General features: G+C 38.8%; 1 protein-coding gene across 2 annotated transcripts in view; it reads left to right on the top strand.

Annotated features, from left to right (window-relative positions):
• Positions 1-16,233, top strand: part of LOC306842855 (transcriptional coactivator YAP1) — a 34,683-nt gene extending 18,450 nt beyond the window's left edge. Inside the window, exons 3-8 of one of the 2 annotated variants that reach the window (XM_079373997.1) lie at positions 3,082-3,200; positions 3,882-3,995; positions 9,608-9,780; positions 11,562-11,695; positions 13,297-13,409; positions 13,488-16,233. In XM_079373997.1, coding sequence (XP_079230123.1) covers positions 3,082-3,200; positions 3,882-3,995; positions 9,608-9,780; positions 11,562-11,695; positions 13,297-13,409; positions 13,488-13,726 — 892 coding nt within the window. In that variant the 3' untranslated portion in view covers positions 13,727-16,233. The remainder of the gene's footprint in view (positions 1-3,081; positions 3,201-3,881; positions 3,996-9,607; positions 9,781-11,561; positions 11,696-13,296; positions 13,410-13,487) is intronic. The other variant, XM_079373998.1, reaches the window with a different exon arrangement.
• The last annotated feature ends 1,579 nt before the right edge of the window (positions 16,234-17,812 follow it).

The raw sequence follows: 17,812 nt of genomic DNA, 5'->3' as shown, positions 1-17,812 counted from the left end.
CTGTTGTCCGCACTTGTTTATTTACAATACCTGCAGAGCTTCTGATGGTTCGGCCGGCTTAGAACAAGGGCGGGTTTATGCAAATGTTGGGGGCGTAGTGATCCCGACTGTTGCGTCACAGTCGGTGTTATGTTCTGATTCGCCTGTTTTTCAGTGGTCTTTTTTAATCACGAGATTTACATATGAAGGAGAAAACTATGGTGTTTGAGGCTCACTGTATGTCATTTCCATGTACAGAACTGTTATTATTTAAATATGCCAGGGTAAAGACAGTTTTTCATTCTATGGCACCTTTAAAAAATTAACATTAACAAAAAAATCTTATGAACAGTAGAGTGAATTGTGTTCTGTGTGATTTCTAAAACAATTAAACCTTTCTACATATAATTTATTAGTAACTGAAACTTTTAAAAAAATCATCCTTTATAGAAATGTTAAGGCCCTAACGTGTTAACTATGAAAACAATTAGATTGCAATTTAATGTACTTATTGACAACCCTAATTATACATAGTTCAGTTATATAATGTAAATAAGGTCATATAAATTGTCTTAAATTAAGGAATTACTGGAAATTACAGAATATGTTTCATAATATTTTTATAAAATTGACTTTTCTTTTTTTTTTTTTTTTTTCTATTGAAAAGGCTGTCAGTAGATTCAGAAACTGACACAAGGAGGTGGTGACACTTATTTATTAGCCAATCAAACATGTTTATCAGTCAATGCAAATAATCTCAAAATAGATTTATTGGTCTATCACTAGTCAGGATGGCCAAACATAAGTTCAGTGCATGCAAATCTTATGTTTTCAGTGACAAAAACTGTCTTAAATAGGCAAAGAGAGCAGAACTGGGGGAAAAGAGGAGCAAGTGAATAGCATTTAGGGTTTTGGGTCGTAGCTTGGTCTGAGCTTTTGTCCAGCAGGTGAAAGCTTTGTAAAACTGGCGCCAGATTGTTAAAGAGCCTGACACTTCAGTGTGTTGGAACAGACAGTGAGAGAAAGAAACCTCCTGGGAGGAGACCCATGACTGACCCTGCCTGAATGTACAGGCCCTCGCCTGAGAGAGAGAGAGAAAGAGAACGGGAAAGAGAGGGGCCTTTTCCTGTGTTAACTCTACATCTTAATCGAGCAACAAGCCTCGACAAAGCAGTCATTAGAAACGCCTCTACACCGAGTGCTGCAGCCCGTTCTCACTGCAGAATAGATGCGAGTAGTGTTTCACAGCCTCCTGGTTTGTCCTGAAGTTACATAAATCTGCTTCCTTCAAGAGTGTGTACTTGCAGCAATATTTTGAATTAAAAACCTAATCTGCTCTGGCTGTAGTTTCATAGACCTGACAGAACGTGCAACGCCTCTAATCGCAGGTCTTTTGAGCCGCCCACTCCATCCCTAACACTGCTCGTAAATTGCATGCTTGTGCCTTCAGGACACCAAAACCATTTTCTTGGAAAACTTTACTTGTTTCAAAGAAAATGTGAAAGATAGCAGCTAGTGTTTTGGAAGGTGATGTCTTGTCAGGTTTGATCTTAAGGAAGCTGCGAGATTAGATCATGAAATGTGGCGTGATAGTACACCTGAAAACATACAAATGTTGGTTTTGGAGGTAAATAATTCAGGATTAACTTGTTTCTTTTGGTTGTTCGAATGAAAGTACTTCTGTTGGGTATTCATGCTGAGATTGAGGCAAAAAACGCCCTCCTTTTCAGCATAAACTGCTTAACCTTTAAGTGATAAACTGCAGTGAAAAAAGAGAACAACACTGACTGCGTCAAGCAGCACTGCTTTCCCTGCCACCCTGCTGTCTAAGATCTGAATAAACAGAAGGGTGTAAGCCTGGCTTCAGTCTCTCCTTTTAGACTTGCTGATTCGTTTTCCAGTAACAGTGTTATTCATCGCTGACCTTACACAGTAATCTGTGACTTCATGTGCAGATGACACCGGTTCAGTCCACTGCACGCAGGCAAATCACATGTAAACGGGGTCGAAGTTCACTCAACGGCCTACGGTTATCCATGCTCCCTCCTCCACAGCAATGCATCAGCAGGTCTGACACAAGAGTGGGTGGCAATTGTAAAGTTTATGAAATGGACTTTTATAAGAGCCTATTTTTAGCAGCCAGGGCAAACAAAATGAATGGGAGTTTCATTGCTAACAGGACAGACCATCATTTACACTTGCTTGTAGGAGGCTTCGGAGATGTTTTGGTTCCTGCTCGCTTTTGCTTATGCAGATTAAAGGACTGAGATGCTGTCCAAATGGATCTGTGTTCAGGTGTTTACAAAGATCTTGTAAAGATCTCCACTTGCTGGGAGTTTTATCTGAGCACTCTGTTTGAATCAAATAAACCAATGTGGGATATATAACACTGGTTTATATGGTAGTGCACTGCCCTTGAAATATTATAGATTTATGCACTCAAGTTTTGTCACTTATAAAAGTATAATGCATACAGTCAAACCAAAAATTATTCAGACACCAGATATAATTTTTGATTATCTTTTTATTAATGGGTGCACGACACTATAGTTCATTTAGGTAAGTGAAGATAGCAAAATAAAGTAAACTGTGACATTTTACACCCAAAATTCTTCATACAGTGGACTACCGGTAAAATTGATAAAAAATTATTCAGACACTTTGACCTGAGTGTTTTTCTTTAATTTCTAATGCGACCTTTTTACACCACAGACTGAACAAAATTAAGCATTGCTTGGTAGCGGCTTGACATAAATTGGTATTATCGAAGTGTGTATTAAATTTAACAGCTGACAGCTGTTCATTACATACCTTTCTATCAAAGTTATCTGACATTATCAAGATGAATTTGTTCTTGATGAGTTCTTGTCATATTTTATTACCATTTTCTAAACTATAGCGAATAAACTGTGATAATTTGAGAAATGTTGAAGGTGTCTGAATAAGTGTTTGTCTGTACACGCATACATACTTGTGTATAAAATTGGCAGGTTGTTTTGATCCTATATGTCAAGCCAAAGAGAAAGCTCATGAGGATTTGGGTCACAGCCACAGTATTTTTGTCTAATAGTCCTGCTTATGTACGTCTCTTTCTCCTCATAGCCATAATGACCAGACGACCACCTGGCAGGATCCACGTAAGGCCCTCCTTCAGATGAACCAGGCCGCCCCGGCCAGCCCAGTGCCTTTGCAGCAGCAGAACATCATGAACCCTGCCTCAGGTCAGAAACTCCAGACACTCATTTAATATAAAACACTACACTCTCAGTCCCTGCATTCTTATGGTAATTCTACGGGTGTATCAGTCTCTGTTTACATCCCACCCAAACCCGCCTCTACCTCAGCAAACACGGAAACCTTATCAGGGCAGACGAATGCATGTGAATGACAGTTGATGATTAGGTAGACATGTCTGGTTGGAGTGACAATAGTGACCTGGGTGTCCAAACTATGAAAGGTTCAACAGGAGCTGTTAGAATCAGACAAGACCGGTCCTGTTCAGTGTTTTAAGGTGTTCCCCACAGACTTTGATGTCATTCTTTGGAAAGTCGTTTGGTCCTGGAAACTATGGAGTGCAGCAGTTTCTGCCCACTTTTTTCGAAGCGGCCTTGATTCCGGAAGAATGTTTCCTATTAATTTTTTCAATTGGAATTTTTAAAAAGTCTTGTTAAATAGTTATAAGCCAGCTAGGAGGTGAATCACAACATGACAAACTTTGAATCAAAGCAAAAATCACTTTGCTTTCCAAGATCCTGTGATTGGTGGAGATTTCTTTCCAAAATTTCATGGCCTCGTGAAAATGTTGGATTTAAAACAAATATGTGGATTATGGCCAAAGATTTCTAAAATGATCATTTCGTTAGTAATGGATAATTTTCTGTACACTGGCTGTTCTCTCTCAGGTCCTCTTCCTGATGGTTGGGAGCAAGCTATTACCTCAGAAGGAGAGATCTACTACATCAATCACAAGAACAAAACCACCTCTTGGCTGGACCCACGACTTGACCCGCGTTACGGTGAGCTTAAAGTCATAAAAGTTCATAAAAATAAAAATAGTCTCATAATAAATCAAACTTTTCATTGAACATTGATCTCTTAGCATGACAGCGTCGCCACCATTTTTGAAAAGAAATAAGCCACCCGAGTAGTGATGCACTGAAATTTCGGCAACTAAAAATATTAATCGAAATTGCAAAAAAATTAAGTTTCATTGATGGAAACAGTTAACGCTTCTTCGATGACATGTTTTGAACATATGTTCAAGTGTGTGGATGAGCAAACAACAATTAAACACGTCTGCATGGTCCACTATGACCAAAATTGTTACTAGAAGTATGTGTAAAAAAAAAAAGAAAAAAAAAAAAAGTATTGAGAGGCGACCGAGCTTTACTATAATTGGTTTATCACCTGTGAACACCCTCAGCTGCGAACCGAGTTCAGTTACCCAAATTTAATTACAGAATTTTTATTTTTGGTTTCTGTTTTTGAATCAACGAGAACTTTAATTTTGGTTCCACTGCGGTAAAATAACTGCAACTATCTCTTACTGTTGTATTATTATACTGATTACAAACCGAGTATAGATGGCTACTCTCTGCGCTGTGTGCGAATGAAAGTGAGAGTGTGTTTTTGTGCCACAATATTCAGAGAGTATTCCTGCTTCCTGTGACTCATACTGAGGTTAGCCAAAACTGCTCCACACTACTCTGCTATGTGATCCCTTTACTCACACACAAACACAAACTAGCTCAAACTGCATCTGATTATGCTGTTCCTTAAACCCCTTGTTCAGATATGCATCCATAATCCATACGCAGAGACAATGAAACATATCTAAGCAGCGGAACTGTCACGTTAATCTAATCATCTGTTTTTTTGCTGTGGAGATAAATGGTTCACTGAAAGGTTGTCAGACTGAGATGTTTGTCCTTTTTCTACCCCTTTCAGTCCCTCTCTTTAATCTCTTTCTATGAGCACGTAAGGCTCACAAAGAGATGAAGCCTTCTACTTATGTCACTTTTAGTTACTCACGCTTGAAGTGCTTTCCCTTCATCCCAAAAGATTTTTCCTCTGGGACACTATCTCACTATCACCTTCATGTATGAACAAGCATGTTCTGCACCATTTTTGACCAAAATCCTCAACTACAAAACAGATTTACGTACACCTAACACACAACTGGTCGTGGGTAGAGTGGTAAACAGTCTGTGAAGGGCTGGGTCAGGCAGGAGAGAGAGCGAGAAAGAACGAAAGACAAAAAAAGGGGGGGGGGGGTCGGCACTGGTGGGTGAAGCCCTTTGAAGATTTATAAGTGTTCAGCGGACAAGGCTGGTGGGCCCCTGAATTACAGCCGTAATGTGAGGGGGAGAACTGCAAGGGGCTAGACATGGTTAACTCGTTCCTTGCCTCAAGTTGAGAATGTTTGGGCGTTCCCATGCAGTTTTTATTTAACTGCTTGTATCTGCATTTTATTATGACCTTTGTTTTTGTGTTTTCATCCCTCAGCTCCTCTCAGTGAGGTCCCGCCTACTTCAAAAACGTGTTAGCTCCTACTTGCACCAGTTGAACCCCAAAAAAACATTAAATGTGTGGCTAACCTGACATGTTGTCCCGTCTGGCTCTCCGCTCACCCATTGGGTACACTTGGGATTGTACTCCTTTAACAGAGAACTGAAGTCTGGACATTCTCTCTTTCTGTACCCCCCCCCCCCCCCCCCACACACACACACTTCCCACCCCTCGTGAGGCAAAGCACAGGCAGAACTGTTCTCAGCTGCACATCTAGACGGACTTGAGTCGGTGCCAGGCCTCTCGATGCTGCAGCTCTACTCCTAATCTGTTCCAGACCTTTTCAGTCAGAGACCCAATGTTAGAGAGAGAGAGAGAGAGAGAGAGAGAGAGAGAGAGAGAGGAAGGGGGCATGCGGAGGCAGGGCCAGAGAGGGGGAAGGGAAGAGGGAAAAGAAAGAGGAATAGGAGAAAAAGGAAGAAAGCCCACAGGATAAACTTATGCCTCCTTCCTAAGAGGTGGCGAACAGGCTGCGAGATCTGGTTTGAGAGTCCACCATGGGACTTTATGATGTATTTCACACTTCATCTGGCCATTAGACTCAAAAACAATCATGCAAACTCCATCTTTTTTTTGTGGTGGTGGTGTAGTTTTTGAGCACAAAGGCTGATTGGAACCTTTGGTTATCGGCCATGTGCTGGAATTATCATAGTACTTAAGCTCAGGAGTTGGCACCTTGTTGGCAAGTGCAGAGTGATGTCATGCTCTTGTGAAGCACTCATCTTTTCCAGAGCTTTGAGCTGACTCACAAACTCATGAACGGTTGCATAAACACTTGACGACTCCCAAGGCGCTCGCCTTATTGGGAAACAGGATGACGAATGTGACATCAGTGGTTCACATTCAAAGGTGACAGAATATCAGTGCATTCATAGAGTTTGTATTCTGAAGTAAATGTTAGCAGTGCTTCGTCTTGCAGTTCAAATGGTTGTTGCTGGGGTGTTCTGTTGCTATTTGGGTGCTAGCATGTTTTGGGTGGTTGCTTACAAGCCCAAGTCAAAATAGGCTACTCCCAAGTGCCTATTTCCCAGTTAACACATGGCATTAACGTTCACTCGGATAGTATCTGGATTTTTGTTTTTTTTAAACCAGATTACATGTACATCTTTTGCTGCGTTCATACTATGTCATAATTACAAGATGGCAACATGGGATGTTTACTCAAGCTGTTCACATCCTCAGACTCAGAACTATGCATTATTATGTAAACACTATTAACAGTCAAATTTGTGTAATTTGAGTAATCACAATACAAAAGTAACAGTCGTTATGTAAATGCATAAGTAGTAAACAATTTATTTAGTAAACAAAATTCATATTTATTTTACTCTGAACTACTCAAAACTACGGAGCACATGACATGCAAAAAAAGTAAACTGTATGTATGATTTACTAATTTGTTCCCTCGTTTTAAGTAAATCGTGCACAAAATAATTATTGTTTTATGCAGCAACATGCTTATGAGTATGTGGACGGGAAGTAGAATGAATTATTATTTTGTGCACACAATTCATTTCTTTCTCTGAAAAAGTATAAAGAAATGAGAGCAAAAAAGCATTCCAAGTGTAATCTAGTGAAATAATTGGATAAATGATCAGATATTTGTGTCTAAATAAGGTGAGCGTTAGGGCTGCACGATATATTGCATGCGATTGTCATACGCATCTCGTCAATAAAGCCGGTTCTGTGATTAGTAATAAATCTCCATCACCTGTTTTCAAATGGAGCGGCATTTAATACACAGCTGTAGTTCACTGACTAATGACAGAACCGGCTTTACTGACGAGATGTGCATGACAATCGCATGCGATATCTCGTGCAGCCCTAGTGAGCATATTGGAAGAACACAGTGTGTGTGTGAAAAGAAAAAGTCAAGGACCTATTAGAAATCACTTTAATGACTCAGTCCGGATTAATTATTTGCAACGTAACTGCGATACATATTACTTGAGTGGCTTATTGTGAATAACGGAAACACATTTGCATTTCTCACTGCAGTAATCACTAATAATAACTGTGAAAGTCTCCAAGTCTTGATGTATAAATATACCGCCTGCTGTTTCTACTTGTAAGTGATACGGCTTCCATCTTGCTTTCAACTGGTTTTCTACTACACTCTAGTCACAGCTGAGTTTCCTCATGCTGGCTTCCGGCAGCTCACAGCTTGCTTTTGTGTGGCCCGCTGAGGTTTATGTATGATAGGATATAGAGAGGCTTTTCTTGTGGACACAGATTGACTCTCTTTCCCTGTCTCCTCTGCTTTATGTGCATATCTATTAACTGGAAACGCAATTTGAGTGCTGCTTTTCTACAATAAACCTGTTAAATCGACAGCCAGCAAATATTTACAAAGGCTTCAAAGGTCCTGGCACTGCGTTTCCTGACGTTTCCCAACACCCCTTCAGTCTCACCTGCAAATGACAGGGGAGCTGCTATTGGCTGGCAGCTTTGTGAGATGTGCCTGATAAAGACTTATTACTGGATGGATGTGTTCCAGAAGAAGTGTACGTCAATCTGAGTTTATCTTTCTCACTCGCTTGTTTTAATTGTGTTCCTCTGGCACGTTTCCTCCTCCTCCTGCTGGCTCGTAGAAGAACACGTCTGTGGCACGAACTTATGCAACACGGAGTCATTCCGCCACATGGATAAGACTTGTTTGTGTGTTCTTGTCATCTTCGTGCTGTGGTATGGAGTTTCCCAAGTGAGAAACCCACAGCAGTCAAGTACAGACTAGTCAGGGAAATCCAGACCTGAGAATCAAGAGGTTGTTTTTGTTGTGTTCCTGTTCAGCCTGTGTTAACTGGTCACTCCTGCCCTGAGATCAGCCATACTGCTCCACCATTCGGCTTCAATAGACCCCTATCTATGCGAGATAAGAGTCTTTAAAGAGAAACAAACACGCACACACTCTCCCCCACTAGCACTCGTATACATTCCCACACACTCTTCCACGCCTCAGGCAGTGTGGGGGATGGTGGTTGCGGTGTGTGTGTGTGTGTGTGTGTGTGAGGCGTGGTGAGTCTCTGATCTGATTCCCATGGTGAGAGGGGAGCGGAGACCCATTCAGGCCTGAGGTAGTGTAAACACACTCTGATTGAATGGTGATGAGGATAAGTGGGGAAGACGGGGCTCCCTTGCGCATGACAACGCCAGCTCCATCACAGCTTTGTTGTCACTGGTGGCCTCAGTGCATAAGTAAACAGCCATTTTCATTGGTCCAATTACTGTAACACCCCACCCCAACTTGTTGTCCAAAACATCTTTTTCTGTGTTTGCATCTGTGGCGATACACATTGCTCCATTCACTTACATTGATAGGCCTTTTTATACCCTCTATCGTATACCTGGCTATTGCTACTACCCCTTTTAGTGACAGATTTTATGAATGTTATTTTTGACTGGAGATTGAATCTTAGGTGTTTACATAAATTAAACATTTATTTAAAATTAGAACGCCAATTTTTGTAAATAAATTAATACAAAATTATTGAAAATAATGTATTATTGTTTTAAAGTATAGACTGTGCATGAAGAGCCCAACAGGAAAATCTGAGTATATATTTAAAATTCTGAATATTTATAAATCTGAATATATAATGCTATAGATGCAAATCTGTGTGTGTGTGTGTGTGTGTGTGTGTGTGTGTGTGTGTGTGTGTGTAAATACACATACATGCATGCATACATTTATAGGTCTAAATATGGAAAATGTAGATGTAAATCTGAATATGTAATAAATGATAAATGACTAAATAAATTCAGACTTGTAAGTGCTTATTTGAATTTATAAATGTATAATCAGATTTCATACATAAACGCATACATTATTATGATTAACGTCCTGGGTTCTGATTAATATCTGAAGTAATCTGTTTCACATACATACATATACAAAATAGTAACACTATAATGCCAAAAATGAAAAGTATTATGTTTTATTTACATGTGTGATACTGTATTTTCTAGTGCTAGGATATTTGCTTTTAAATATAATCTATATAATTAACGCTAATCAATAATAGATTGAAGCATCATAACGTAATCGATTTTGTGTCGTCAGCTATGAACCAGCAGCGAATTTCCCAGAGTGCTCCAGTGAAGCAAGGCTCCCAGTTGCCCTCCAGTCCACAGAGTGGAGTGCTGGGTGGAAACAACCAGATCAGGCTGCAGCAGATCCAGATGGAGAAAGAGAGACTGAGGATCAAACAAGAGCTCCTTCGCCAGAGACCCCAGGTCTGACACACACACACACACACACACACCTGTCAGAACATAATGTCCTCACATGCTAGATGGGCACATAGTCTTCTGCTGCAGAAACAAGCCTGATCTGTGCTGTGTGTACTCGCTGTTCATGTTGCGTATTTTTGTTTGTAATGTACCGTATCGTAGAATTGTGCTGGTTGTTTTGACAGATTATTGGCATGAGGTCTGGTCCACCTTGCACCTCAAAGCAACCTGTTGCACTTTGTTTCTCAGTACATGGTGTAGGGTGGGTAAATCTGAGGTAGAGATACTTGCTGTGTATGTTTTTGTGAGCTATTAAATGAGAGGTTGGAAGATGAGGGGGCAGATGGGGAGGTGGAGGAGGTTTTACTCAGCTGCCCCTGCTTTGGAATGTAAACACGGTGTTGACTCAGTGCTGCAGACCCCCCTGCTGGAAAACTAAATAAACAGAGATCTTCAGGGATGATCTTACCGGGTCTAGAAGCAGCTCACTTAAAAGACCAGTAAAGATAGGCCTTCAAATACACTTGAAAGCATTGATGTGGTGGCTGGAAATCCTATAATGAATCGCTCAGTCATCATAAAATTGCATTCACAGCCTATTTTAATATTATTACATATTTCCTACTAAAAACATATTATAAAATTTTCTAAAAGATATGTAAAACATTAAATTTGGATATAAACGAAATAAACATTTGCATGATTCTAAACTTAATTAAAATAAGAATAAAAATAGGCACATTTTATTTTTTACTTTTTTATTTTTTCATTTTAGTTTTAAATACAGAATGCATTATAATTTTTTTTTAATTTTATAAGCCACCTGCATTGATATGTAATACCCTTATTTAAATGATATCAGTTAACACACCAACTCTGGCAGCTCAAATATGAAAGCTAATATTTAAAAAATAAAAAAACACAAAATTTAAAACTCAACTAAAATAAACCGATCAAATGAAGTGTAAAAACTAATGAAAATAATACAAACTAAATTTAAAGATATCAGTCAAAACAGAAGGACATGTTATTTCTCTACTGTCCTATCCAATAAAGCATAAAAAAAGCCCACAAAAATTAAAACTTAAATGTGATTAAATGAATCATTTGCAACAAGATGACCAAAGCACTTTTAAGATAGTCAATAGGGTCAGCGTTAATGTCATGTTGACGTGTTAGAGACTTTTCTGTGGTGACAGCCTGTTGAGTTGTCCTTTAATCAGTGAAAGTTGTGACCGTATTTAAGTTTCAATTAGTCATAGGAAGTCTGTAATAAAAAGCAAAGATCTGACCCTTCTGCTGTAAACTAAATGATGTGCAATAAACCCACACCTTCGCTTGAGTCTCTGCAAACCACCAATTTGAGCTGAGGCAGTAAAATAATGAAGGATGTTGACAGACAATCTTGCACAATCCATTGACAAATGATAACCAGATTTGTAACTCATGACTTGTTGGATGAGAGAGGCTCAAGTGGGTGATACAGGAAACGAAGTAAAACTTGTAGGTTAAGTTAGTTTCCCCCCTCCCCCCCTTCCCATATCTCACTTACTGTTTCGCGTACGTGTGTGTAGATTGAAAGTAAAAACCAGTATAGTTTGTTCTGTCCTTTTTCCTTCAATAGAAAAAAAATGTATCCGCTCTCATCTCAGTACTTGGAGTAATTCCAAAGAAAATCATTAATTTTGTCTTGCGTTAAGCTTCCGTTCCTGCAAACCCAGTCTGCTCACTTTATGAATTTCGCACTTTGACACACATTCTTTCATTTGTGCGTGTGCATACAGGAGCTCGCCCTGAGAAACCAGCTGCCGACCAGCATGGAGCAGGATGGCGGCACTCAAAACCCTGTGTCCTCACCCAGCATGGGACAAGACGCACGTAACATGACCACCAACAGTTCTGACCCGTTCTTGAACAGGTAAGACCCATCAAGCAGTCATACAAGAAAAATCACTTTTGCATTTGCACATGGTAGTATTTACCAGTTAAAAGGCACATAAGTGCAATGAACCTTCCCACAAAGGATGTTTGGCTGCATTGTGTGTGCGCTGAGTGACACTCACTGGAGAAGCGGTTGAAAGCAAGTCCCGATTAAGCTGCTTTTGCAGAGAATTGCGTCCTCCAGTGGCGGTCAAGCACATAAATCTCTCCTCCTACATGAGAGTAGATAAGGGATTGATGTGAATAACAAGGCGGTCCGTGAGAACATGTGGTCTCGGTCTAAGACAAGGCCGCCCCCTCCCACCTCTGCTGCGTTCACAAAGAGCTCATTCATCCAGCAGCTCTCATGCACTGAAGCCACATTTCATTCTCTTAATTAGAAGAAACTTGCTGTATTTTCCTTCAATGTAGCTGTCCTCTGCCCTCTTTATTTGAGCACTCTGTACTGAACTGCCTGCCTGCTATTTATAGAGAGACCACCAGCAAAACAACACCTTTTACGATGACTCTCAAAGGCAGTTCAGAGCAGGCCATTGCGTGTAGTTCAAGTAATCACTAGTGGAATGAGCAATAATTGTTAGCAATTATTCTGGATAAATCTGCACAAGTTAAGAATGAGTGGATGAATTTTTATTTTATTTATAGTCGTCAAAACCTTGAAATAACACAAATATGAAAGTGTTTTAAACAAATCAAAACATACTTATGTACAGTCTCCACAGCTTCTCTTCCAACTAATAATATTGTGATTCTCTAAGTAACTTTTTTTCCCAGTCATCTGTGCTGGATTTCAGTGCGTTGCACGGTTATATTCTTAGCTTGTTTTGGGTTTGGATTGTGGTCAAAAATAAATAATCAAGTGTGTGTTGACCTAATGGCACCGTATATTTAGTTTTTGTAGACATCATCTGTGTAGTGGATACATTTTACAATACAAACAAACATGGAAAACGTATATTTATATACACTGTATAAAACTGCTAAAAAGTTGTATATGTGTGTGTATATATGTAATTATTATTAAATACAAGTGGAATAAATTACATTATAAAAATATACTAAAACAGGAAAGAGTTCTTTTAAGTTTATATATATATATATCTATATATCTTGAATAACTCTTTTCTGTCTTAGTATATTTTTTCTAATGTAATTTGTTATTTTATTACTGAATTTTTAGCAGCCATTACTCTAGTCTTCATTGTCACACGATTCTTCAGAAATCATTATAATACGCTGATTTGATGCTCGGGAGACATTTGGATTATTATCAGTGTTGAAAACAGTTGTGCTGCTTAATATTTTTGTGGAAACCGTGATCATTTTTTCCCCAGGATTCTTTAATGAATATAAAGTTCAGCATTCATTTGAAATGCAAATCTTTTGTAACATTTTAAATGTCTTTTTAATGCCTCCTTTTAAACAATTTAATGCATTCTAACTGAATAAAAGTATTAATTTATTTCCAAATGATCTTGCTTTTTCAAACTTTTGAACGAGTAGTGTAAGTGTACAATATACATATGCACACAGTTTAGATTGGTCTAAGCAGTTGTGGCCTGGTGTTTTCCTGTGCAGTGGGACATATCACTCCAGAGACGAGAGCACAGACAGTGGCCTGAGCATGAGCAGTTACAGCGTCCCCCGCACTCCTGATGACTTCCTCAACAGCGTGGACGAGATGGAGACAGGTACGCCACAACAAGAACACTCAATCTAACCACACACATGATGTCAGCACATTTTAAGAGCAACCGTCTCGCTCTCAGGCGATACCCTCGGCCCCAGCTCGATGGCAACACAGCCCAGCCGTTTCCCCGACTACCTAGACGCGATCCCGGGCACAGACGTGGACCTGGGCACCCTGGAGGGGGAGAGCATGGCGGTGGAGGGCGAGGAGCTGATGCCCAGCCTGCAGGAAGCCCTGAGCTCCGACATCCTCAACGACATGGAGTCAGTGCTGGCAGCTACCAAGATTGACAAGGAGAACTTTCTAACCTGGCTATAGAGCACCGGGATCCAGCACTACGCCTTCTCTTCCAACATGCTGAACTGCTGCCTAATACAATCTGTGAAGGATGTGTAGATGCGCTAAGTTGAGAAAAGAACAGACATTTCACTCTACTGGACAGTTTTTGTTTTTTCGTTATCTTCTATTCACTACGTTTGGCCGAGGTATTTAACCTTTGGTCCTTTTGGGCTTCTTTTTTTGTTTTCTTATGTCTTTTTTCATGTCTGCATCCTCAAGGCTGGCCCATGAACAGACAAGCATCCACAAGTACCCAAATCTCTTTCACGGCTGTACTGTGTGCAAGTATGCGAATGTGAAGTTGTGTGCGCGAAGTGTCGTTTCTCGCCTCGCTGGGCGAACAGGGCCGAGAGGGCTCCGAGAGAAATAAAGACAGACGAACCCCGAAATCAACCTCCTGTGACTCCAGCTCCCGTCTCAGAACATCCCTGATCTCAGCTCGCCTACAACTGACTGTTTCCTCGTACAGTAATGAGCCTGAGAAACCAAAAAGCGATGAGGAGGTCGTCTGTACGTGATGGGATTGTGATCGAAAGGTCTAAATCGTAAGGGTTTTACCGTGTGGCTTTGGTTAAACAAATACTGCTGCTTGGCTGTGCCAGCATATCACACTAGAAACTCTGTAATCAAGTGCCTTCAGACAAAAAAATTGAAACATGTTCCTGACGTTTTTACGCTAGCGATCGTAGATCAAATTTGACGTTTGCTTTTACTTACTCCCTTCATTAATCAAAGTATATTTCTTTCAAAGGTTTTATAAAAAATATGTTGGGAATTAGGGTTTGATTTGCCTTTTTTTTTTTTTTTTTTTTTTCTTTAAAGAACCCTAGCCTCTTTGTGTGTTAGTTTTATTTAAGCCTCATTTTGATTTCTTGAGGGTTATGGCATTCATGTGTGATCAAAGAACAAATCGTCTCTGTTTTTGCTCTCATTTTAAAAGTTTCAGACAGAAAAACTATTCTAAGAGCTGCCTTATAGTATATGAACTGATTCACAAAGAACACTAACTGGATGGACGCTATCATTTCTGCTACATCTGAGGGGGGGATCGTTTGGTTTTGTTACCGATTATCTTTTTTTTTTTTTTTTTTTTTATATCTTACGATTTTAGTATCTCAGTTGATATGTTGTTGCTTGCTTATTTTAGTGAAAATATCAGTTTTTTTTTTAATCCAAAAGCAATGAACAAAATATCAAGGGCACTTTGATCAATAGACAGACATCTCTGATATGAGCTCCAGTAGAGTCTGTGCCAGTTGATGGTGTTTGGTGCCGAGACGGATATTGGGCAGGAAAAGGAAGGTTCTGATACATTTAGATGGATAGATGAGCATGTCTTGAGGGTTAGTGCTGTAGATTAGCTGTTAGCTTGAATTCGAATTTGGTAACTGTGGATATGAATGATAGAGTAGACTTTTATGGAAACAATCAGTTATCGTTTCTGTCAGGATTTCTTTGAGGCTTCCAAAGACGTTTTTATTTCTTTCTTATACTTTTATGTACACGTAAGACATAAGCTAATGAGAAAAGGTCTAATTGATTTGTGAGGAGATTTCTAATGAAGCAAGATTTGACAGGTCCTCTTATGCTGGTTCTGATGTCAGTACTAATAAAACACATTAGGCAGGTTACCTAGGTTTACATTATTTCACTAAAGCAGAACACTACATGGACTTTGCCCATTACAGATTTGCTGCAGATGCTTTGAATTCAGTAATATGAATATTTCCTCTTGTTTACAATATACCTTTACACTACATGATTATGGCTCAATAACTGGCCCGTACACTAAATGTGTGTTGTACTGATTCTTTTGTTTCTCAAAAAAGGTGAAGTTTTATCAGTATAATATCTGTTGGGGGTGAATATACCGCTGAAGTTTATAATTCACTTGCCTCTGTAAGCAAAAATGTTATGGTCAAATTTTATGATCAAAAACAGCAAACTAGGCCATAGTAATGAAAGATAGAGAAAATAAGAGTGGTGAGAAAAAAAAAAAGAGAAGCTAAGAGAAATATATTTTTGCAAACATAGTATTGATGGCAGACTCTAATGGGGTAAAACAGTGTTGGAGAGAGCAATGCAACAATGTTTTCTGAATTGTGGATACAGTGATTGTATTGCACGTTTATAGAACATTGACTAAAATGTGTATGTATGTCACTTAAACATGATTTTATGCTTGCTTAGTGTGCAACTGTTCAGAATATATAGTAACTGTTTACTTTTTTTTTGTAGTGGTAGTACTAATCACACAAGTTAATGGATTGGTATTTAGATTTCTTTTAAATGCACCCAGAATGAATTTATATCCATGTATCTCTTTTTTTTTTTTAATCCGTGTATGTGCATGTACCTTAGAACCTTAAGTTCTGTTACATTATATCTCTTTACATATTACTTTAAAATTGGCCTGGAATAAAGTATATACTTTGGTAGTTACTGTGTTTAATCAGTTATTTTATGCATTAAATGTTTTTTATTGTACATCATGCAGTCCACACAGTTAGACTAAATCACTTTCTCATACAAACATGATGAAACCATTTTTTTTTTTATACAAAAATAACAGTTTACAAGAAAAAAAAAATGCCCCTAAACTATAACCAAATCGATTTTGCCTCTGATATGTCTTTAAGACGACTTTTACAGAAGGTATATTTTAAACGCTATCCCCCGGTTTCACAGACAAGGCTTAAGCCTAGTCCCAGACTAAAATGTGAATCTGAGGTGTTTCAACTGAAAGAAACTTGCACTGACTGACCTTAAAACATGTCAGTGCCTTTGTTTTGTCTTAAGATGCACACCAGTAATGTTTTTTTCCAAGGCATGTTTATAAAAATTACTTAAATGTCCTAATTGAACTATGGCCTAATCCTGGTTTAGGCTAAACCCTGTCTGTGAAACCGGGCCTGAATGTTTAGTCCAAACTCAGTAAAATGTCTTGTAGTACACATTGGACTAGACAGACACACACCCACAAAGTATATTTTTTTCAAGTATTATTCAAGTATTCACAACTGAAAATGTAAAATTAAAAAAAACGCTGCTAGAGAATAACCCATTTAAGATTACAATATAAAATGTATCAAACCAGACACTGTCTCGTATGCATATTAACCACATTATGGCGAAAACGTTCTCTTCAGATCATGACAAGCTTGTTTTAGCCTGTATTTCCTCAACGGCTTCGTTTTTAAATGATGGCATCATGTTCCTCACTGCAGGACATGAAATAAATATTAGCTATGTTACATTATTATATATAAACATATAGAAAACATGGGGTAATGGATAACAGAGTGCTACAGTCAGGTTCTGGAAGTAAAAATGCCAATCATTTTCTCCATAGGGTAATTCATTTTTAACAACAATTTACAAACCGTTAAAGACAGGCCTAGATAACACTTTATTTTAAAGTGTCCTTGTTACACTTTACATGTACTTACGATTACAATAATAAAGGTAACACTTTATTTTAAGGTGTCCTTGTTACAGTGTACATATATATTTAAAGGGGTCCTATTATGCTTTTTCACTTTTTGAATTTTAGTGTGTATGTTTGGGCATAAAACGATCTACAAAGTCACAAATCTCAAAGTCCACTCCAAAGGGAGATATTTCGGGGGGGTTTTTAAATCCCTTTTCAAGAACTACAACGAATGGCTCGTTTGGACTACAAAGTTGTTTTCCTCTATTGGTGATATCACAAATTGTAAATCCCGCCTACGGAAATTTGAATGGTTAGTGGGTGGGGAGAGCGCTTGGTTGAGCACTGCACGCTTCAAAAGCGAAACCCAGTGCGGGTGTTTTTATATCTCTGTATTTCTGATGGGCACCTCATTACCATGGCGAAAAAGTAGCATAAGTATATGGTGTCTGCATTGAAAAACAGTAGCCAAAAGACATTCAGTCAATTACAAATCCACATCAGCTGATAGAATAATTAACAAAATAATGTAATTATATTCCATTACTCCTTTAACATATTTAGTATATTAATAATATAATAATACTCAATAAGAATATCCTATTTTTCTGCCATGGTACCATTAGTAGTTACCG

This window comes from Barbus barbus (assembly GCF_936440315.1).
Source record: "Barbus barbus genome assembly, chromosome: 23".
Taxonomy (NCBI): domain Eukaryota; kingdom Metazoa; phylum Chordata; class Actinopteri; order Cypriniformes; family Cyprinidae; genus Barbus; species Barbus barbus.
The sequence above is the reverse complement of the archived record's forward strand: the minus strand, read 5'-3'. Positions and strand labels throughout refer to the sequence as shown.